The 22827-nt window shown below is 44.4% G+C and overlaps 1 protein-coding gene across 2 annotated transcripts in view; it reads left to right on the plus strand.

Moving 5' to 3' along the window:
• Positions 1–22827, plus strand: part of COL5A1 (collagen type V alpha 1 chain) — a 317689-nt gene that overhangs the window by 272494 nt on the left and 22368 nt on the right. For both annotated transcript variants that reach the window (XM_075905279.2, XM_075905278.2), the window contains exons 43-62: positions 1654–1761; positions 2422–2475; positions 4190–4243; positions 4400–4507; positions 4607–4660; positions 4752–4859; positions 7107–7160; positions 8543–8650; positions 10035–10088; positions 10206–10259; positions 10786–10839; positions 11748–11801; positions 12741–12848; positions 14701–14754; positions 14848–14901; positions 16039–16146; positions 17317–17370; positions 19935–19970; positions 20846–20899; positions 21719–21977. In XM_075905279.2, the coding sequence (XP_075761394.1) occupies positions 1654–1761; positions 2422–2475; positions 4190–4243; positions 4400–4507; positions 4607–4660; positions 4752–4859; positions 7107–7160; positions 8543–8650; positions 10035–10088; positions 10206–10259; positions 10786–10839; positions 11748–11801; positions 12741–12848; positions 14701–14754; positions 14848–14901; positions 16039–16146; positions 17317–17370; positions 19935–19970; positions 20846–20899; positions 21719–21977 (1591 nt within the window). The remainder of the gene's footprint in view (positions 1–1653; positions 1762–2421; positions 2476–4189; positions 4244–4399; positions 4508–4606; positions 4661–4751; positions 4860–7106; positions 7161–8542; positions 8651–10034; positions 10089–10205; positions 10260–10785; positions 10840–11747; positions 11802–12740; positions 12849–14700; positions 14755–14847; positions 14902–16038; positions 16147–17316; positions 17371–19934; positions 19971–20845; positions 20900–21718; positions 21978–22827) is intronic.

A 22827-nucleotide genomic window follows, 5' to 3' on the forward strand; every position in this document is an offset into this window, starting at 1 on the left:
GCAGAGCTCTGTGCATCTTCTTGCCCGAGTTGCTGTGCAGATGTATATCACTGATTGCTTTTGCATCATGGCCATCTCAGTCAGCCTCACATGCAGCGAAATGGCCAAATGCAGGCCCTAGAGATTTCAGACTGAGGTAGAACATTTGTGTTGATTTATTTGTGTTATTAAAGGTAATTTTTTCCCACTGATTCCTGCATTTGATGGCTTATTGAAAGCGTTAGCAGCTAGTCCTGAGGCAAGAATCTCCTTCTGAAACTGCTTTATGAACATCTGTGCTGAAAAGTGGATGTATAATGTATTAAGGGAGAGCTGAGTAGGCAATTTATCTGGCATCTAATCATTTGCAGTGGGATTCAGATACAATTAAATGCTGTGCTAGGGAAGTGGAGAACATTAACTCTTCAGCTCATATGAACAACAGCGGATTCAATAGATGACTTTTGTCTCAAGGATGCAAAACTATAAATACTTAAGCAGGAGGCCAGCAGTGGTTGCCTATTCACTTCAGGTATTTTCAGTGAGAGAACAGAGCATTGATAGAGCCCTGCAAATCAGCAGATATCCACTTCATATCTGTGGGTATCAGATAACGGAGGCAGATAACGGAGGCAGATATCAATTTCGTATCTAGGCCCCTGCAAATTTGTGCATATCCACTATATATATCCACTGGTCTCCACAGCTCATTTTTGGCAGATGGAGATGTAGATACAAAATTTTGCATCTGCACAGGGCTGTAGTCATTGGCCCTGGTACAGGTTGTACCTCCCTAGTCCAGCACCCTCAGGACCTGACTGGTGCCTGATGAGGAATTTTGCCAGACCCGGGGAGGTAATTTTTGCCCTTCCCCCACTACTAGCCCAACCCCCCTAACCTGCTGCCCCACTGGGCCTCACAGCTCAGTCACATACCAGGCTTCCTGGCCTCCCTCTGCCTGCCCCCCCCCCCCACGCCCTCAGCCCAGCTGAGACACATGCCAGCTCCCAGCCTCCAGGCAGCGCATCTGAGCCATGCATCGGGCTTCCCGGCTCCCGCCCCCCTCCACAGCCCAGCTGGACCATGCACCAGGCTCCCACCCTCCCCCCTGCATCACACCAGCCCCCCCTCCCCAAACTCTGCAATATACAGGGACAATCTAATCCTGGAACATCCATGGGCCAGCAGGTTGCCACACCAGAGAGTCCTGGTTTAGAGAGGTGCAATGCAACCTGCCGTGAAGAAAGGGGGGGATTTGGTCTATTTGGGCTATCTAGAGATAGCATTTTCTCTTCATTAATTAGAATAGACATTAGTGTCAATAAGATTTGGCTCTTGGGAATGAGAACTGATTCAATACGTTTTGTTCATCACGGAGAGAAAAAGACAGTCTAGAGGAGTCGCGATAAACTGTTACAGCAGCAACATCTTTGTGTTCATAGTCAGACACTTTTCTTCCTTTCTTTATCTTTTGTGGTGGAAATTACAGCTGGCGTATGACAGTGAGCCTTATCGACCTATAACATGTCTGCCAGATACCGGTTCTATTCTATGCATGCAAATACAATCAAGGGTTGTTGGTTGGTGATAAGCAGTGAAGTTAATGGGATTTTGTGCTAGAATCAGAGGGTGGAGGAGAATGCTGTTTAACATGCCTATTCCTGGTACCTCCAGGGTGAGAAAGGTCCACAAGGCCCAGCCGGCCGGGATGGTATTCAAGGTCCGGTTGGACTCCCAGGCCCAGCAGGTCCTGTTGGCCCACCAGGAGAAGACGGGGATAAGGTGAGAAAAATCGTTTATGTGCGTATCTACTCCCAGAAGCCCCCATGCAAAATGGCCCCTTCCTATTTGGCAGACCTGTTCCTTCTGTGTATTCAGAGTCAAATCCGCTCCACTTAGTGACATCATTCGTTTATTTACTGCTTTTTACATCCCATTAGCCCTGCAGAGTCAGCAGAGCTGAGACAGAATTGGCTGGATTCTGTTCCTCATCAACAACGCTATGTACTAAGTTTCAATCCGCTACCCTCCCGTGAGCCTATTCTACTTGGCATTGCTCCAGTTTGCTAACTTTTCCAAAATTAATTACATTCCCTCTCCACCTACAATAAGCCCCTTTGGACAACAGGCTATTCAGAGATGGTTAGTATGTAAATATGCCCTTCACTTTCTCGCCCAACACGGTTAGCATAATGATACTTTTGGTATCTATCAACAGCTGAGAAAAGCTTTCAAAAAAGGTTTTGAAACTATAATTGCACCCTGGAGACCTGATCCTGCCTCCCTTCCCATAAGTCCCCTGGGACGGTCTATGTGAGTCGGCTTCTCCAGGATCAGGCCGCTAACATGCTAGAATGTGGGGGGAGATGTCGTTTGACTAGACAGATGCACACAAATCGTCACTGAGCTCTGGACTGATTTGTACACGTTTGTGTCCGACAGGGTGAGATTGGAGAACCTGGCCAGAAAGGAAGCAAGGGTGACAAAGGTGAACAGGTAACCTGGAACTTTATTTTAAAAACCCTGTTTGTATTTCAGTTCCTTTTGGCATGCATCTGCGTTTGTCCCAGACAATGTCTTTGGCAGTAGCCAGTCTGGTGGGACCTATGTAAGATGATTTTTTTCCATTATTTGATGGAAATATAAAACTAAGTATTTAATTTTAATTTCCTGTTATTTATCCCCTCTTTTTTTACACACATCTTTATAATGGGGGGGGGGGGGGAAGGAAAGGTTAAAAAGTAGCATATATAAAAACTGTAATTTGACCCATTTTAATGGATGGAACAGAGACTTGGCCAGCTACAAAGAGGGAAATCTGTCCATCATGGAAATGAAGATATTGAGGTGTCAAAGGAGTGTGAAGAAACAAACTGGGGTTGTAATGAGGGAGACTAGCCTATATTGGTATGAGCTTGTCTGGCAAAGTGCTGAGAGCTTGCAATGACTGGGGATAGTGGATGACAAAAGGGGAGATGAAAGTTCAGTACATGGACATCATATCAGTGAATCTCAGTCCAGGTCTACGCTAGTGGAGAAAATTGATACAAAATACACAAATTGCAGCTACAGTTGCAAAGCTGGAGCCAAAGTACCTTGCACCAATTTTTTGGGGGAGGCCCCACAGCGAGAGGTCGATGGGAGAAATACCCCTATTGACTTCCCTTATGCTTCACAACTGCGAGGAGTACCAGCTGCCAACAGGGGCGCCCTCAACATTCAATTTAGTGGGTCTTTACTAGACCCTCTAAATTGAACCCTGAAGGATCAATCACCAGAGTGTCGATTCTCCAGTAATTGGAAACATGGCCTCAGAGAGACCTAACAGTGTGGCATAGAGTTACTTATTATGGAATAAGACTATAAAAGTCACCAGCCCCAAATAAGAAAGTGGCAAAAAAGATGATGACTGGACAGTAAAAAGAAAAATCTAGTGGACAGTCTTCAAGTGGCATATGTTCCAATGATCTCATATAATGCCCCTTTATTTCCATTGTGGAAACAGTCCCATCATTACTACAACAGGAGTAGCCCCACTAATTGAAATTACATATTCATTTAGAAACCCCTCTTTTCAATTCATATCATTCTAAAATGTTCCCCTACCAGTTAACATTTCCAGGAAAGATAAAGATGCTTCACATGGGTTAAAAATACAATGGCATTATTTTATATTATTGGAGAAATAACAAGTAATTATAGAGCTAAAACCATATTGTAGGGCATAGATATTGGGGGGGCAGAGGAAAAATTGTGAGAACAGCCCTAGCATTGACATTCACTGTCCCTTGAGTGGTTAGCACGCCACCTTTATCTTTCACTGACTCAGTTTTCTGAGGTAGTGTTATAACTCTTGGCCACACATTATATTATACAATAATACATAACTCTGTTCCTTGCTTTCCCGAAAGATTTCCGTTCCCTAATTGGTTTGCAATATATAGTAAAAATGATCCAAGGGTGTGATTCCTTTCCTACTCGTTCTTGATTGCAGCGGTGTGATTCCATGGACATCATATCGATTGACACTGGTGCATGGGAGAGCCGAATTAGGCCCTTTCTCTTGTATTTGTTTTCAACAATGTAGAATTTTGGTGAGCTCAGTCTTAGATTTTGTTCACGAAAGGTAATGTGGTGCCATGTCTGACAATAATAAGAGTCTTTTAGTCCCTATTGCTAAATATCCCATTGAACATCTTTTTCTGAACAGGGTCCACCAGGTCCTACCGGCCCACAAGGTCCACTTGGCCAACCAGGTCCAGCTGTGAGTATTCTAGCTATTATTAATAATTAATTATTAACCAAGCTTGCACCCATTGAGAAAAGTGAGGCCTTTGCCATTGACTGCAATGGAAGATGGGGATACGGGCCCAAAATATAATATATATCTATAATTAAACAAAGCCACTCTTTCCCCTAGGGAGCTGATGGGGAGCCAGGTCCGAGAGGACAACAAGGTCTCTTTGGTCAGAAAGGTGATGAAGGTCCAAGAGGTTTCCCTGGTCCCCCAGGCCCCGTGGGCTTGCAGGTAATTTCCAATGGCATGATATATTTGGGGTTGTGAATCTCCATATTGCATTTGTGATGTAACCCACTAAAAATGTCCCATATACCCACATCTCCACAGGGTTTGCCTGGACCACCTGGCGAGAAGGGAGAAACAGGTGATGTCGGACAAATGGTAAGCGATTCCTCAAGAGTTTCATCATTAATATCGTCTGTTACAAAAAATGTATTGTCTACTGATGTCTTATGCCTCTCCTTTCTTGTAGGGTCCACCCGGTCCCCCTGGGCCCAGAGGTCCATCCGGACCTCCAGGAGCAGATGGTCCTCAAGGTCCTCCTGGTGGAATAGGAAATCCTGGAGCTGTAGGAGAGAAGGTAAAGCATGCTAAGCAAGGCGTCATGCTGTTTCCAGTGAAATCCACTGGGAGGCTTGCTGTGGACGTCTGTGGAAACTGGCCTGCGACTTGAGCTGGGGTACTCGTGTTATCCAGATGCTTTGTTAACCAGCAAGTTCTCCATTAACATACCCACAACTGTTTAAAATGAAGAAGGGCCGTAGGAAGCTCTGTCCATTGGTAATGAATATGGACTAGGTGTTCCAAACATCTCCTTCACATCCAGCCTTGCTTGGTCGTGACTGACAGTTTTGCCATGTGAAAACTGGACTGATATCGATGGGGGTATGTCTAGACTGAAAGGAGGTTTACAGGATCTGTCGAAAAAGGCTTTCTTTCTCGACAGATCCCGCTCTAGACTGCTGCTGTTTGCCAACAAAGTGCTGAGTCAGCAAAAATGGTGGCCATTTTTATGCAAATTAAGCACGGGATATTTAAATCCCCGCTTCGTTTGCAATGTCGACCTGCCTAATCTGCATCCCTCTGTTGACAGAGGGATGCAGTCTAGACATATCCTGGGAATCTCTCCAGTTCCTACTGGACAGGAGAGCAAGAACTGCCATCCCAGTGGGTACTAAGAGACATTACTGCTGGTGGTCTTGTTAGAGAATCCAAGGCTGTCATTGTCATGGAAATTGAAATGCACTTTTGGATAGCACTGTGCAGTCTGGGTTCCGACATAGGGACACTGTGAGGAAGCTGGCACAGCTATGATTATGCTGTGTTTCCTTGTTGTATATGCGGAAGATGCCTTTTATAGCTGTCTGCTGGGGAGCTTCTATCAGCTCTAAATACACTTGATTCTTTTCCCCACTGAAAAATCAGGTTGATATTCAGCCATCCATTGACATTTTATAACCTGATTTCTTCTCAATTACGTGGCCTGTTAAATTTTTTTTAAATGTCTGACCTTTTTTTTTGTTGCTGTCAAGAAAATAAAGGGAAATGCCTCCCACTCAAAAAAAATTCATGTACTATTCTAGGGATATAATAGTGTAGCTCAGTGGTTCCCAAACTTTATGGCATCACGCCCCCTTTTTGATTTTTGAGAAACCCTCATGCCCACCCCCCAAAAAACATGAGCAAAACTTGTTGAGGAAAAAAAAAAGGATCTAACCAGGGCCAAAAAATAAAAATAGCAGTAAAATCAGGCATTGCCCTTTTTAAGGTGGCCATTTTGAAGTCTGCTCCAGCCTGTTTTCATGTTCCAACGGACACCTGAGCAGACAAACAGACCGGGCTCTTTCTTGGAGGGGGTTTGATGCGGGGTGGGGAGTTGGGTCGCCTCACACCTCCTCTGGAATTTCTTCATGCCTCCCAGTTTGGGAACCCATGGTGTAGTTGATTAACCAATAAGCAAAAGCTTATAGGTTAATGCTATCGACTACACACATTTCCCCCTGTTTCCCCCCCACCGGTAAATTGTTCAGCAGGCTGGCCAACAGCCTGGCTCAGTTCCAGCTCCCTCCCGCTCCTCCCTCCCCGCGACAGGGGCTGCTGCCACCCTGAGCTGCTGCTTCTGTATCAGAAGCTGCAGCGTGGGGTGACAGGCAGCTGGACCACGAGGGGAGCTGATACAGATGGCAGCCGCATGGAGCAGCAGGATGGGCATCCTGGGAGTGGGGCCGGAGTGCACTGTCTGCCGGCCCTGCCCCCGTGAACCATAGAATAGTCGAGTAACCGAGAAGAATTCATGAGGTTAATCAACTATTCAACTAATCAGTATTGAACATCACTAACTGATACACGTACTAACACTGAAAAATATGAACAGGCTGATCTTACTGCAGAGAAACATAATGGGGATCAATCCAGAATGGTTCAGAGTGCTTCTATGAAGTGTTGAGAACCCTCTTCTTCCATTGAAGGCCGTGGGAGGTATGAAGACATTCAGCACCTCTCAGAATCAAGTCCATGACCGGGCAAGAATATAACCCGTGACAGGCCCATACAAGCGGGGATCAGTATTAATTTTAAACAATACTTTAACTAGAGATGGTTGGGAAAACGCTACATTTTAAGTGTATTAGGAGCCAGGCGGACAGGCAGGTGACCACAAGTTCTCTTCCCCAGATTTTCCAGACGTTTGCTTAGTTATTTACTGACCAGCTGGAAATGACACTTGCTGTGCATTGAAGGACAATATTCTACATCCTCCTCCACAGGGTGCTATCAGTATCAATATAACCATGTGATCTCTCCTCTCTCCCCTTGTTCTGATCTGTAGGGTGAACCTGGTGAATCTGGTGAGCCTGGTCTTCCAGGAGAGGGTGGTCCCCTGGTAAGTGGTACATTTTTTTCAAATATATGTGTATCGTGGTTTTAACTGAAATTCAACAGGATTCGTGCTTTAGAGCAATAGCAAGGCAGAGTCACTAATACGATGGTCCTGCCCATTAAGGAGAGTTTGACCCCACGAGTGTGAATTGTCTTGAAAGCTCCATGGGCTTCCTTTTTTTGACCGACACGTGGCATTCTTGTTTTACAAGGACTTTCCCAGGCACGTGGTCAGACTTGGTAGAAATATTCAGATAATCAGGATCATGCATCTGCATGTAGAACAGGGGTGGGCAATAAAACCACGGTGGTTCACCAGGGTTAGCCCCTGGCAGGCCGCTGTTGCCGATTGTAGCTCCCATTGGCTGTGGATCGCTGTTCCTGGTCAATGGGAGCTGTGGGAGGGGGCGCCGATTAGGACATCACTTCCCACAGCTCTCCTTGGCTGGGAACGTTGATCCATGGCCAACAGGAACTACAGTCACCCATAACTGCAGAAGTGCAGGTAAATATAGGGGCAGTGGCCCACTAGGGACTAACCCTAAGGAACCAGATCCAGCCTGCAGGCCGGTATTTGTCCACCCTTCTTGTAGAGGGTTTCCTGTCTCTCTAGAGCCTTTGTGAAGCATGTATATGGGCAAGTGGCCAATGAAATTCCCCCCCACCCAATGCTCTCTGAAAATCTAAGGCCACATCTTCACTTGCCATGCTGGAGATCAATATTCTGGCATTCAATTTAGCGGGTCTAATTAAGACCGGCTAAATGGTTGTTGAGAGCAGCTCCAGTCTACACCGGTACTCCTCGTAGTCACAAGGAGTAAGGAAAGCTGACCAGAGCATTTGCTCCTGTTGACCTCCCTCTGTGAAGATGGCGCAAAGCTCAGCTTAAGGTAAGCGGACTCCAGCTACGTATTCCACGTAGCTGGCATTGCGTACCTTAACCCGACCTTCCAGCTCTAGTGTAGCCCTGGCCTAAGGTTTTTTGGGCCTGCCTTTCCCCAGGCTTTGTCTGAAGGGGTTGGAGTTTGAGGTTTCCGAAGGGTGCTATGTTAATAATGGTCATTAATGGGTAAGGATGCAGAGATGGAATTCATCCTCCATTTTGGAAGGAAGGACATGCACGGCAGAAGGCAGAACAGACTGCGGTTTGCTGCAGCTTACAGAAGGCAGGCCTTGCCGTGCTATGTATGTTTAACTAAAAGAACAGCTGTGAAATAAAAGTTCTCCAGGCCTTTGTAAGAGTAACACAGGGGCCATCTAATTATTTGGAGCAGGAGGTATTTATAATAAATAATCTCCAGGTATCCTGAGCAGTGTAACTGAACTTATAAAACAAATAACACCAGCATTTTCTCTACATAACGGGAAATCCTGTTTTCCCTACAGGGTCCTAAAGGAGAAAGAGGCGAAAAGGGAGAAGCAGGCCCCTCTGGCGCAGCTGGTCCTCCTGGCCCAAAAGGTCCACCAGGTGATGATGGGCCAAAAGGCAGCCCTGTAAGTAGTCCATCGTTTAGAAAGAGCGTTGAACGGAGGGTTCGTTTTTGGAAGCCGTGTTTCAAAGATGCTCAGGGAAGTTGAGATGGCTTACCAGTCAAATGAACCAAACTGTCTAGTGGTGCCCAAGTTCAAACCAATTCCACTGGGATTTTAAGGAGCAATAGCCCTAGCTTCTAGGCTATTCAGGTAATACTGGAATGGTCAGCCCTTTTTCCACATTAGAATGAAATTTGCTTGTGTGCATATGAGGTCTGTGCCCTGTTCATGTCTGAACCCCATTCCAGATGTCATGTAATGTATTCCGCAGGCATTGTACAGGCATCAAATGCTTTGTGATGTTCCCTGTGTGAAAGATTTTCTACACAAGAAGCCAGAAACTCAGCTGGCACAAATACAGCTTGCTCCATTGGCTTCAGTAGAACACTGTTGATTTACGTGGGCCGTAGACCTGGGGCAACGAAAAGTGATTTTAAATGGTATTTTAAATAGACTGACAGTTGAGTTTTATCACATTCTATCTTCATATTCTATGATGCTGCTGCAGGTTATTCCAACCTCCCAGGTATCAGCCTCCTTTCCAAGGCTCTTCCCACTTCATGTCTGAATCCAAACTTCAGTGATGATCCTTAATTAAGCAAACCAGCACCAAACAGTCTTAGACTTCGGGAGAGTTCTTATGACTTGCCCCATATTTACAATGGACTAACCCAAAGATTATATGGGGGATGTAAAAGGTTAACTGGTTAACCAGTTACCCAGTAAGCATTAGGCTTAACAGAATGTTTATTGGGTAACTGGTTAACTGGATTTCTTCAAATGCCAGTGGACAACCAGCCACGGAGGGCCGGCTGGCAGGGCAGACCTGAAACATCTCCCTGCCTGTGTCAGGTTGGTCTGGAACAGCCCCCAGTCCATGGTGGGTCAGCCAGTGGGATCCCGGCCGCGGCGGGTCACCTTGGATCAGTCCCTGGTGTGCCTGGCAGGCAGGACCCCTACACCGCAGAGACAATGGGACTGCAGCCCTGGTGGGCCAGGAGTTAATGGGTTAAACGATTACAATTATATTATTTAACTGGTTAATTGTTTTAATGGGTATTTACATCCCTGCATTGTATAGTAACACTCCTGCACTTTTCAGAAATTTGGACCCCAAACTGAACATACCACCTTGTCTCCATGTATGGTGGCATGGTCCAAAACTCAAGATCCACAGTCCCTTCGGTTTGGGGGATCTGAACTTTAATGTCCAAGCTTTACAGCTCAACACTTTGCTGTGTCCAGTAGCTCCTTCAGTTGTGTCTGGAACAAAAGAGATAGGCTGCTTTACAGTGCTCTGATAGCTAGACTGCAGCTGACGGGGGCTATTCTGATTCTTTTCCAGGGTCCCGTTGGTTTTCCTGGCGACCCGGGTCCCCCTGGAGAACCTGGCCCAGCTGTAAGTGCCAACCATTCCGAAATGATCTCAGAGATGCAGTCAGGATGAACTGCTTTCAGCCTGGATTGGAGAAGGGCAGGTCTTAGTGAAAATAAAACTCCTTTTCCTCCTCACTAGGGTCAAGATGGTCCCTCAGGTGACAAAGGAGATGATGGTGAACCTGGTCAGACAGTAAGTATATTCTGGTATACAAGATCTGTTAGGGATTAGGAGCATAGTATTCACCTTCGGCTACTCCTGGTTCCTAGGTCTAATCTTTGCCCAGATCATTAGAAATGTGGAAATGCAGGGTGAGATTTTGAAAGGGCCAAATAACAGTTATGCACCCAACTCCCATTGACCTCTACTGGGAGCCAAGTTCCTGACTTCCATTTTTGCTCTGCAAATCTCTTCCACACTTCTCAGTCCGGCTGCAATGATAAACTGGATCCCAGCAGCCACCTATATAGCTTGAGTGTTTCCTTTTATTCATTTTAAGATTTCTATTATATTTCACCTCACTCTTTCGGTCTTACATCATAAGATGGGATCAAGTGAGATACCAGCTTCTCTGATTAGATGGCAGACCTTGCATTGCCTGCCTATTCTTAATCCCACTGCAAAGTAGGATCAGTCAGGTTACATGTTAGACCTGTGGTCTGTTTCTTTTTCAAGTCATGTGGCAATTCTGAGTTATGTTCTTCCACTTTTAACCTAGGGATCTCCTGGCCCAACTGGCGAACCAGGCCCATCAGGTCCCCCAGGGAAGAGGGTAAGTTAATTATTTTTAGAATGTGGTTTCATGTACATATTAATGAGACTTCAGAAATAAGTATCATCATTATGCTTTAATTTGAGCAGGCTTTGTCCAATCAACAGAGTTCTTAAAGTTCTGATCAAATGGTAAACACCTGCTTTGCATGGCAATATTTGTCATTCCCCTCACAACCTTGCCATATTGCTACACTGATGTATGCAAACTTGGGGCCAGAGCCTCCACAGATGCAAATGGGCAAAAGTCAGTGGACACAGCGCCTGTTCACACCAGCTGGAGTTTTGGCCTGTATGCAAACTGATCTGTAAAAATGATATACACTGAAAACAATTGCTACAGGAATATCTTGATCTGCATTTGCCTGTCTGTTTGTGGAGTGACCTTGCAAACAGGAGCAAGCAAAGAGTTTATTAATCTTGTAGTCCACAAGACACTGGAATCTGGCCTTGAAGCACCTCCAGAAATGTATGCCCATGAGTGCCTTGTGTATACACATGGGAGCACTCCAATCATCTGAATCAGTAACACAGAACCATTTATTTTCTGCAGCTAAGAACAAAATGTCTGAAAAGTCACATACTGATATAACATTGTTTGTTGGGAGCACTTAAAGATGGTTAGAGCTAAATCCAAAGCGTATGGACGGGAATGGAAAGGTGCCTATTGAATTCTATGGTAACCAGTATAAAATGAGGTGAAACATTTGGCTCCCCCATCCTATTTCAGGATTTTTCTATCAAAAGGTAGAGGGCTAATTTATAAGGGTGTTGTTTATTCAGGCCATTGGCAGATAGCCGCCTTGTTATTTCCCTCCTTGTTTACAGTATCTCTGAAAATACCACCCGAGTTGTTCCAGGCGAGCATTGATCCAAGACGATAATGCTTCCGTTTTATGTTTTGACCAGGGTCCTCCCGGCCCAGCGGGTCCTGAAGGAAGACAAGGAGAGAAAGGAGCCAAGGTAAGGGATGAATGTGTGTTGATTAAATCAATATCTGCTCTATTTAAGAGGAAAAATTGCTGAAATGAGATCAACACTCCAGTATTATGTTATGTTTGCTATTTTTTTTATAACAAGACGTTTTGCTACAACTATATTCGTTTTTAAAAAAAGTTAATGATGCTCTTGCTATGTAGCACCTCTTCAAACGTGTAGAAAGAACTGACTGTCACTGTATAGACAAGACGATGGTATTCTCAGACAATGATTAACTTCATATTGAGCCCAATTTAGAGTGGTGTTGAAAATGGTATTGTAAGTTACATTATTATTACTGGAAAAACTTGAAAAACAACAAATAGTCTAGCAGCACCTTAAAGACTAACAAAACACATCGATGGTAACATACGCTTTCATGGATACAACCCACTTCTTCAGATGACTGGAGTATTAAAAATCCAGATCCAAAAATAAATGGGAGATGTGGGGGGAAAGAAAAGGGAAAATCATGAATTAGAGTGTTCAAGTTACAAGAAACTGATAGAGGAGGTGCAAATTATTCTTAAATACCTATTGTTTATTTGGTTAAGTCATTAGGATGTGGAAGGTAGTGTGCTAGCCAGGTAATGTCTTTATTCATACCTTTTTGATGGCTCCCAAACTTGTAAATATTAGTTATGGCTTGCACCCTAGAGCCCTAGTGTTAGACTATTGTCTTAGGTGCCGTACTTACAGCCTAAGCAATGCTTCTTCACGTTGGTCAGTAAACCAATGGACATGGAAAAGCAACTCCAGGATTTGGCTTTCAGTGTTGCACTAGAGAAGGGGGTGTGGCAGGAAAAGCACCTCACTGCAAGACAGAAACATAGGGAAGGAGATGCATTTGTCACACTAGGTCTGGTGAACTGCAATTAGTTTGGGCCCAATTACAAACTGGATCTCTTTGTCGCTTGCCATCAGGGTGAATCTGGTTTGGAGGGACCTCCTGGGAAGACAGGTCCAGTAGGTCCCCAGGGAGCTCCGGGGAAACCTGGTCCCGATGGTCTTCGAGGAATACCTGGCCCAGTGGTGAGTATTTCAAAACTGGAGGTAGCCCCAGCAAGTTTTTCAACAGGAATAGTGACCAGGCGTTACAATAAAGCATCTCTCATAAAGGATGCCTTTCACCCTATGCACCATTATAGGTGGGTCACAGAACTCCTAGACTTCAATGTCTGATGCCTGGGTGATTTTAGGAGAGGGGCCATGACCTTAGTATTCACTCCCCCAACCCCACGTGATCCAATAGAGTTCAAATCTCTTCTTTTCCATGCTTTTAGCTGAGTTTTAGGGTGGGAAGGATGGGTGGGTTGGTATTTATTTTACTTATGGTGGGGACAAGGAAGTCATAAGAACATATGGACAGCCAGACTGAGTCAGACCAAAGGCTTCTCTAGCCCAGTATCTTGTCTTTTGGCAATGGCCAATGTTGGGTACCCAAGAGGGAATCAACAGAACAGAGAATCATCTAGTGATCCATTACCTGCCCATTCGCTGCCCTGACAAACAGGGGGACCCCATTCCTACCCATCCTGGCTAATAGCCATTGATGGACCCATCCTTCATGAATTTATCGGTCTCCTTTTTGAACCCTGTTAAAGTCTTGGCTTTCACAACATCCTTTGGCAAGGAGTTCCACAGGATGGCTGTGTACTGTATGAAGAAATATTTCCTTTTGTTGTTTTAAACCTGCTGGCTATTCATTTCATTTGATGAGCCCTAGTTCTTTCGTTAGGGGAAGAAGTAAATAACTTTTCCTTATCCACTTTTTCGACATGATTTTATAGTCCTCTATCATATCCTCCCTTAGTCATCCTTTTCCAACCTGAAAAGTCCAAGGGTATGCCTAGATTATATCCCACTTTCGACAGCCGGGATTTGAATTTCCTGCTCTTCATTTGCATAATCACATAATGGTGCTCTTTCAAAAATGTGATTTACGGGAGCTTTCGAAAAAGCCTTCCCTTTTCAAAAGAACCACATCTAGACTGCAGTTTTACTTTTGAAATAGCATGTTTTTGAAAGAGCACCATTACATGATTATGCAAATGAAGCGTGGGAAATTCTAATCCTGGCTTCATTTGCAATTTCGAAGTGCCTAATTTACATCCCTCTTTCGACAGAGGAATGTAATCTAGACACAGCCCAATTTGTATTGATCTCATATGGCAGCTGTTCCATACCTCTCATAATTTTATTGCCCTTTTCTGAACCTTTTCCAATTCCATTATATCTTTTTTGAGATGAGGTGACCACATATGAACACAGTATTCAAGATGCAAGAATATCATAGATTTATAGAGAGGAAATAAGATATTTTCTGTCTTATTAGCTATCCCTTTTTTAATGATTCCCAAGGCAAGGGAAATTGTGTGTGTTTGGTTTTAATTTTTTATTGAAGGTTTAAGAAGCTGTAAGGTAAATTTTCTAAAATTCTGCATCCCAGTTTCAAAAGAGACTTAGGCAAAGTGCTATTAAGTTTAGTTTCTTTGGTGCACTTAGGCAAAACTCTCCTTGCCACTTAGGAGCAAAGAAAGATTTGGCTTTGTGTTTCGATTTGTTTAGTTTAATTTCAGGAGACTTGATTCAAAACTCCATAAAGTTGCTAGAAAGACATCTGGATTCAGTAGCCTTTGCACCCAGACTCTGTGTGTGAGTGTGAGTGTGTGTGTGTGTGTGTGTGTGTGTGTGTGTGTAAGCTTAATAAGGGTTATAGAATTAATCACGTTTTCTAGAGATGGGCCCAAGCCAAAGAGTTCACATATGAATGGGTAAAGTGATTTGAACTTCCTGAAAGTTTGGGGGGCTTGGATCCAAGTTTTCACCTTTGGACAACCTCTGCTATGAAAGCCTAGTCTGAGTGAATTGCATTGTTTTACAGGGTGAACAAGGGCTCCCCGGCTCTCCAGGTCCTGATGGTCCTCCAGGCCCACTGGTACGTCTTTATAGTCCATGTGGGTTTGGGTTACTTATATACAGAAACTTGCCTTTTTAATCTGAGTTTCCTCTTCTTTCATTTTCTTTAAAGGGTCCACCCGGCTTACCTGGTCTTAAGGGAGATTCGGGTCCTAAAGGTGAAAAGGTAAGACTGCTACATAAAACATGGTCAGAGACCTATATTTTCAAATTCATAGCCTCCCTCCCCTCCACAACTGTGAGGTAATAGATCTCAGCAGTCGTGCTATGTTGATGAGACCTATATTATTAACAGGTTCGCTAGCTTTTGGGGTGAAATCTGCCCCTCTGAAGCAAGGTGCACAAGGTCTCTGCACTGCTTAAGTCCAACATAAGCCCTATTTCCAGGTCTTAGATGAAGCTTAAGAGGTGCATAGGCCTTATTCAGTCTCTCTACATGGGAATGAGTTTATCCCTGCATGCGTAATATGCAGTTAGATTTCACATTGGTCCAGAATTCTCTTTCTCCATGACCGTACATGCTAAAACACAAAGTGGGTCTGTCAAAGCTATCCTAGCATCAGGCAGATCTTTAGAAGATGGCTCATGTATGCAAGAGATGTTGGTCATGACAAAGCCTTCAGTTATGAATCTTCTTTGGGGGTACATATGTTGATTTAATTACCATACGGATTCACTGGCCAGGAAGAAATGTTAGTGATGCAGGAAGAAATTTCTCCTCAAAGTTCAGTGTGTAAAATTCCACATTAGAATCCAGGGCTAATGTTTTGCACTTTCCTGGGAATTACGAGGCATTGATACATTCTGCAGGAAACTAAACGGATCCATTCTGTTAGGCTTATGTCCCTATGCAATCTCTAGTTATCATGCTGTGTGTTGTGTGCAAGTTAGCAAAGGCAAAGAAAAAGGCAGTAGTTTGGTAGACACAGGGTGTATTTGAGCTAATGGTTCTCAACTTTATTTTGTAGAAATTAACATAATCTATGCCAAGGCATGAAAAGAACAGAATCAGGAGCACAGCAACGCCACTTCTACTATCACATTGACTTCATTTCCTTTGGCAAAAAGCTGGTGTTTTTCATTACACTAGGGATGGTGGGCATTTCTGGCCGCTTTTCATGCTCAGCTACATGCACTTTGCACCTTTCCATCCCCAGATTCCCAATAAGTGCAAACATTTCCTCCCACCTGTTTAGTTACGTGCTTTTAGAGATATCTCTTCTGTAGGAGTGTCGGGTGCTCAACACCTTCCAGAGTATGAGACAGCTGATCTTAATGCACTTCTGCTATTTATTTTCTCTAGGGTCATCCAGGTTTAATTGGTCTCATTGGGCCCCCTGGTGAGCAAGGAGAAAAGGGCGACAGAGGTCTCCCAGGTCCCCAGGGTTCTTCCGGACCAAAAGGAGAACAGGTAGGTGTTTTTAGGGGCACTTTGGAGACATTTGGTGAGACCTTTATTAAATGTGCCTAGGAAGTGATGCTCAGTCTTCATACTGGTCATAAGGGAGTAAAACCTTGTTCCTTTGGTGCCGTAATAGCAGCGCTGGCTTTCTCTGGTCAGAAACATCATCTCAGTATGACACAGGGTGCTTTTGCTAACACTTCAGTGGTATTTCCTACACAAATGTACCACGCTGTACCAATAGAAGCTAGAGATAGTCATCAACTAGAAGTTGGTCAACTTAAGGAAAGTTCTGATTCAGATCCAAAGTTGGATGTGTCCTTCCAAAGAGATGCTGAATCCCCGTGCTCTAAAAGGTCAGGAAAGTGGGTAACTTGGGCCTATCTCTAATGGAAACAAGGGAGACTAGGAAATGAGGTAGCTCTTCTCAATCTGTGGTTTCCAACTTTTTTTACATGGGGGACAGGCAAACCCATTCACAAACTTTTGGTGGAGCGGTAACATCAAATGTACATATTTGCATATTCATTGTGCAAATAATGAATAAGCAAATATGCAAATAAGATGATATCTGTCTGCCTGGCCCCAACCCAGCCCCTTGCTCCCCAGTGCCTAAAACCCTTTGACCCCACCCCATGCCCTTTAACCTCACCCATCACCTCTTTGCTCCCTCCCTCCCTGTGCTCACCCCCATGGATAGAAGTAGAGGTGGGGGCGGAAGAGTGCGGAGCCCCAATTGGGCTGCCATCTTACCTGGATGGAATGAAGGGAGGCACTTCCTGCTCCATCTCCTGTTGCTGCTGCCAGCAGCAAAATCGGCCACGCGGGCAGGGGGAGTGGCTATTGAAGGCTCACGCGCTCTCTCCTCCTGCCACCAGCTGCACGGCTCTTTGGCCCCAGAGCCGCCATGGCCAGGCAGCGAATGAGCCAGAGCTTGGCAATGGGCTACAGCCCAGTAGTTGGGAACCGCTGCTGTGGAGAGTCAAGCCTCAGGGTGGTACGCTGATCTCGGTATGTGGACACTCAGACCTGTACGGATGTGCCTGAAGGAAGGGAGCTTTATTCCATGCTCAGTCATCAGTCACTGAGCACCAAAATTTGACAGCTGAGCTCATGGTACATAGATGATGACCAACATGAATACATTGAAATAAACATTCTTTTGCCTTTACTTTTTAGGGTATCAATGGTCCTTCTGGTCCCATTGGACCTCCAGGCCCACCAGGATTACCGGTATGTATCTGAAATAAAAAAATCTATCTGGTCAGGCAGTAAAAACACAGACCTGCAAGTCAAATATAGGATGAACCTTTCTAGTCCAGAACCCTTGGGACCTGACCAGTGCCACACCAGAGAATTTGTCGAACCAGGGGAGGCCAATATTGTCTAGCAGTATGACCAACACTTCCACCACTAGCTGGGCTCTTAGAAGACATTGATGGGTCAATTAGAGCTAAATAACAGCACAGAACACAGAGCCAGGACTGCTGGCTGTAAACAAACTTTATGGGACCATGGGAAACTTGGTCACATCCATGATAAATGGACATCTGGCTAACTAACATCATGCCGGACCACAGATGTTACTGGACCAGAGAGTGCCGGACTGGAGGTTCAACCTGTAATCTTGGGTTTATTTCCGGCTCTGCATTGATGCATTGTGTGTCCTTTAATGAGTCTCTTAAATGCTTTTTACCTTGGCTTTCATAAAGTCAGGATAATCGTGTGATGCATTTCTCCCTGGAGTCTGGTACATCTTAATTAATATGTGTGAAGCACTTTGAAGTGATGAGTTGTTGTTTCCAGATCATTCCTAGTGTTCAGTACTGAGCACAGCACTGTTGGGAAGATCCTGGATGTTCACCGGTTTAGATTAATAAAATCTTTCAGCGCCATCGAACCAGCTTTAGGTTCATTGATATGTTATGCCAAGCATCTGTTCAAGAATAGTGTATCATTTCAGGGAAAAGATAAATATCACCCACATGTTGTTTTGTCTTAAACCAGCCATTGTCTTTGTATTTCCAGTAGGCTAGATCAGTGTTTCTCAGCCGGTGGTACCCCTTAGGGGTACTCGAGAAAAGTCTGGCAGGTATATCAACACAACTGAAATTTGGAGAAAATTGAATTTTTGTTTAAAGTTTTACAGCGCTTTATTATTTTTGTACTTTTTACACCCAAAAATGTCATCGCCCACCTGGCTATGATTAAGTTGTTGATACAAATTTGTTGCAGTGGTAGAAAAAATGCATGTCTGAAAACTGGAGATACTGGGGTTACTTAACATTTTATTTTTTTAAAGGGATACTTTATAAAAAAAGTTTGAGAAACACTGGGCTAGATAAAGCAATCTTTACTTACTCTTTCTCCCTGAAACAAAAAACAGGACTGTGTAGCACTTTAAAGACTAACAAGATGGTTTAGTAGGTGATGAGCTTTCGTGGGCCAGACCCACTTCCTCAGATCAAATAGTGGAAGAAAATTGTCACAACCATATATACCAAAGGATACAATTAAAAAAAAATGAACACATATGAAAAGGACAAATCAAATTTCAGAACAGAAGGGGATGGGGGGAGGTAAATGTCTGTGAGTTAATGATATTAGAGGTGATAATTGGGGAAGCTATCTTTGTAATGGGTAAGATAATTAGAGTCTTTATTCAAACTCAGGTGTAAAGTGTCAAATTTAAGCATGAATGACAGTTCAGAGGATTCTCTCTGAGTGGGCCTATTGATTGCAGTGGCATTGCCCTTAGATGTAAATACTCACCAACAGAAATTAGGATTATCCGGACTAGCCCATGAAGAACGTTCAAATTAAGAGGCTAAGGAAACAAGCAGCGGGGGAAGGAAAGAGATGAGAGTCACTGAGCACAATGAATGTTCTGACTGAGGGTTGAGTGTAGAGCAGGAGTGGGGGACCTTTTTTTGGGTTGGGGGCCGCTGACCCACAGAAAAATCAGTCGGGGGGGCACACAAGTGACAACGAAAAAAAACCCAAACAAACCCTCACTGACATGACCCCCGACTGAGGAGAAAGACACTCCCCTCATTCCCCTCACATACCATACCAGAGCCAAGCAGGCCCCATCTAGTAGAATTTGCATGCTCTGACCCCATGGTGGGGGGATAAGAGGGCATCCTGGAGCACCAGCATGGGCCCCCAATTCTGGGGGGAGTCCTGAGCCTTGGAGTCCGGATCCAGGGAAGCCAGGGCCTTATCCGGCCCCCAGGACTTAGATTCCCCATCCCTGGCATAGAGGTTTGATGGCATAAAAAAGAAATAAATGAATGGTATGATCCAAACCCCTCATGGTAAATAATCAATTCACTCCTTTTTCTGCCTGTGGAGTATCCACAAGCCATCGTTGTATTATGTATTTCCCTTAACTTGGTGAATATATTTTTGAAGTTTGTACACTCTATGCTGATCAGCATTGTTTATTTAAAGTTTCAGTATGGGATGTTCAGATATAATGGCTTTAATATATCATAGGGTGGGTTTCTGTCCCTTGATTGGATGAGCATGCGAGTGGGTTGCATAGGCATGGCCGACACAAACTCTTGGGTGTGCCACCTAAAAAAATCACATTTCTGGGAGCGATGGTGCAAGCATTTCTTCAGGGAATGTTTTTTTGGTAAATTCTAACTGTTCAAATGTCAGCAGAAAATGAAAGCAGGGACACAAATGGGGCTGAAGGGAATTCATTGAGAAAACCAAATGACTATTAAATGATTTCACTTCCCCCCCACAAACACAGTGCTAATGATATATTTTCCCTTTCCTCTGTTCAGGGTCCCCCTGGTCCAAAAGGTGCTAAAGGATCATCAGTAAGTATAGACAATACAAAACTAAGATGCTGAGGAACTTTTATTAGGTGCATAATATACTTTCACCATTATAGATCATCTCAAGGCAATTAGCTAAGGATTACTTTAGCAAACTCGGTCCTTTCATGCTGTAAATGAAAACAACGATAAGTGAAAATGTTTCTTTTAAGCCCATTGTACTTTCTGTCACATGGTTGAGAAGATCAGAAATATCAAAACAGTGGGGAAAAGACAGAAGAAAAACTACTGCTGTAGCGATGGAGACCTTAAAGGACTGGTAGAAAGGGACAGAAAAATAGAAAAGTAGTAGATTTCAGATTGTAACACAGAATGAAGAAATGGGTGGAAAAGATGCAGTTAAACTAGTTTAATGTCATTGTTTCTTCCTTCGTGAAGTTGGAACTGTCAATGTCGTTACTTAAAAAAAAACCCACATGTTTACCAGTATGTTTTTATACACAAAACTCAGTCTTTCACTATGCAAATAAACACCAAACATTTCTGTTTCCAATTCTGAAAACTCTTTTGGTTTAAAATGTTCATATTTTGAAATCAAACAACAAAACAAAATTTGCTCAGAAATCCTAACTAAAATATGAACATTTTGCCAAAAACTTGCACCGAAACAGCTTCTGGAGTTTTGTAGGCAAAATATCTGATAATTCTGCCCAAATGAAAAAGGTTCTGCAAAAGGTTAAGAATCTGGTTTTCACCCAAAAATATTTTCACAAGCCCTAGTGAGAACCAGGTGTGCTTGGTGGAGCAGGAGGTTGGCGGAGAGCTCCTTTAACAGAAGGGGATTTGCATGGGAAATGTATGGTGGCTGGTCTTTATTGAGTGAGACACTCAAACTTCTTTCTGGTTCTTGCACTCAGGGTCCAACAGGTCCAAAAGGGGAAACTGGTCATCCAGGCCCACCAGGACCTCCTGTAAGTATAACCCATTGTGGTGAAGTGTAGTGTCAAATGAGAGCTAGAATTAGTGGGTGACATACCTCTGAGAACCCCTAGAGCTTTTGCTAAAGATGCAGCGTCCAGTGGGTCCATGCCAAGGAGATGGGTGCCTTGGCAATACTAGATGGGGGAGCTGAGGAAAGAAGGTTGAATGAAAACAGGAGAGAGGCTTTGGTTCAACCCAAAGCCTAAAGGTGGAGCAACTTCCTTGGAAGACTTTGCAACCAGGGTGGATATCGTTACCAGCAAAAGACTTTCCCAGCAGTCTGCACTCCTTGCCCAGACTCTCTACTACCTCACAGGTTGAATGCCTGAGCCATGTATGGCGACTGAGAACTTTCATTAGAATCTGTGGAACTCCTTGCCAGAGGAGGTTATGAAGTCCAAGATTATAACAGGGTTCAAAAAAGAGCTAGATACATTCATGGAGGTTAGGTCCATCAATAAATATTAGCCAGGATGGGCAGAGAGGGTTTGTCTCTGTTTGTCAGAAGCTAGGAATGGGTGACAGGGCATGGAACACTTGAGGATTCCCTGTTCTGTTGGATTCCCTCTGGGGCACTTGGCATTGGCCACTATTGGAAGACAGGACACTGGGCTAGATGGGCCTTTGGTCTGACCCAGTGTGGCCGTTCTTACGTTCACATTGGATCTTTGAGACCTTCCGTGTGTCTGTCCTATGCTGGTGAAGCTTCCTGTCGCAAGAGCAGCATGATCATTCCTATGGCTTTCTCTTCCGCTTCTGTCACATTTTCCCTGTGATGCTAACATGGCGAGTTCTTTCCTCCTGCCAAGGGTCCTCCTGGGGAAGTCATCCAGCCCCTACCTATGCAGTCCTCGAAGAGGACCAGGCGGAACATTGATGCGAGCCAACTGGTTGATGAGGGGAACACCGACAACTACATGGATTACGCGGACGGCATGGAGGAGATCTTCGGCTCCTTAAACTCTTTGAAACTGGAAATCGAGCAAATGAAGCACCCACTGGGCACTCAGCATAACCCAGCACGTACCTGCAAGGACTTGCAGCTGTGCCACCCTGACTTCCCAGATGGTAGGGTCTCGGGGCGGTGATGTGGTGGGGAGAGGGAGGAGAACTAAGGCAATGCAGAGAGAGAGCCCAGCTGCAGAATTCTTAAACCCACACCAGCCTGTCAATACAGCTTATGGCTGGAAGGAAAACGAGATTTGAATTTTCCTGCAAACATGAGGGGTAGGCGCTCATCTCAAGAGTCCCTCATCCTGTTGCACCCTGGAAGGTGTAGTTAAGCCAGGGAGTCTAGCCTGTAGAAGAGAATCGGAGCAGAAAGTACTCAAACTGCAACTCCTATGAGGCATTGCAGCACCATTCAGTTTGGAGCCAAAAATTGGGCTGGGGGATTTCAGGCATTCCATTTTTCAATAAAGCATTGACATTTTCCACAGGAAGTAGATATCCTTTTTGTGAAATGACCCCAATTTTTCCAGTGAAAAACCACTTTGATGGAAAATATCAAACCATCTCTACTATAAATCCAACCTGTCAAGGATGAAGTTACAGTTTGGATTTATAGTAAAGATAGTTTGGCGCCACACTGAATGATGCTGCGTGTGGTCCCTCTAACCTTGTCTACGCTGTGGCTGCCACTCACTCCAACAGCCCCTAACAGGGGTTGGAATTAATAAAACGTTTATTTGGAAATTGCCCCAGTGTATACAAGGCTGCAGCAGGATCACCACAGCAGTGTTCCGGTTCTGAATTTGTATCAATGTATGCACCGTTCCACATACTGCACTTTGTGTGTTGACAATGAAGCTTTGTTATATTCATTAATATACAGAAAGAAACATGCTTAGGATGTCCACATGCATATAATATCAGAGGGGTCGCCGTGTTAGTCTGAATCTGCAAAAGCGACGAGGAG

The sequence above is a fragment of the Pelodiscus sinensis genome, chromosome 23 (assembly GCF_052426305.1).
Source record: "Pelodiscus sinensis isolate ZL-2025 chromosome 23, ASM5242630v1, whole genome shotgun sequence".
Taxonomy (NCBI): domain Eukaryota; kingdom Metazoa; phylum Chordata; order Testudines; family Trionychidae; genus Pelodiscus; species Pelodiscus sinensis.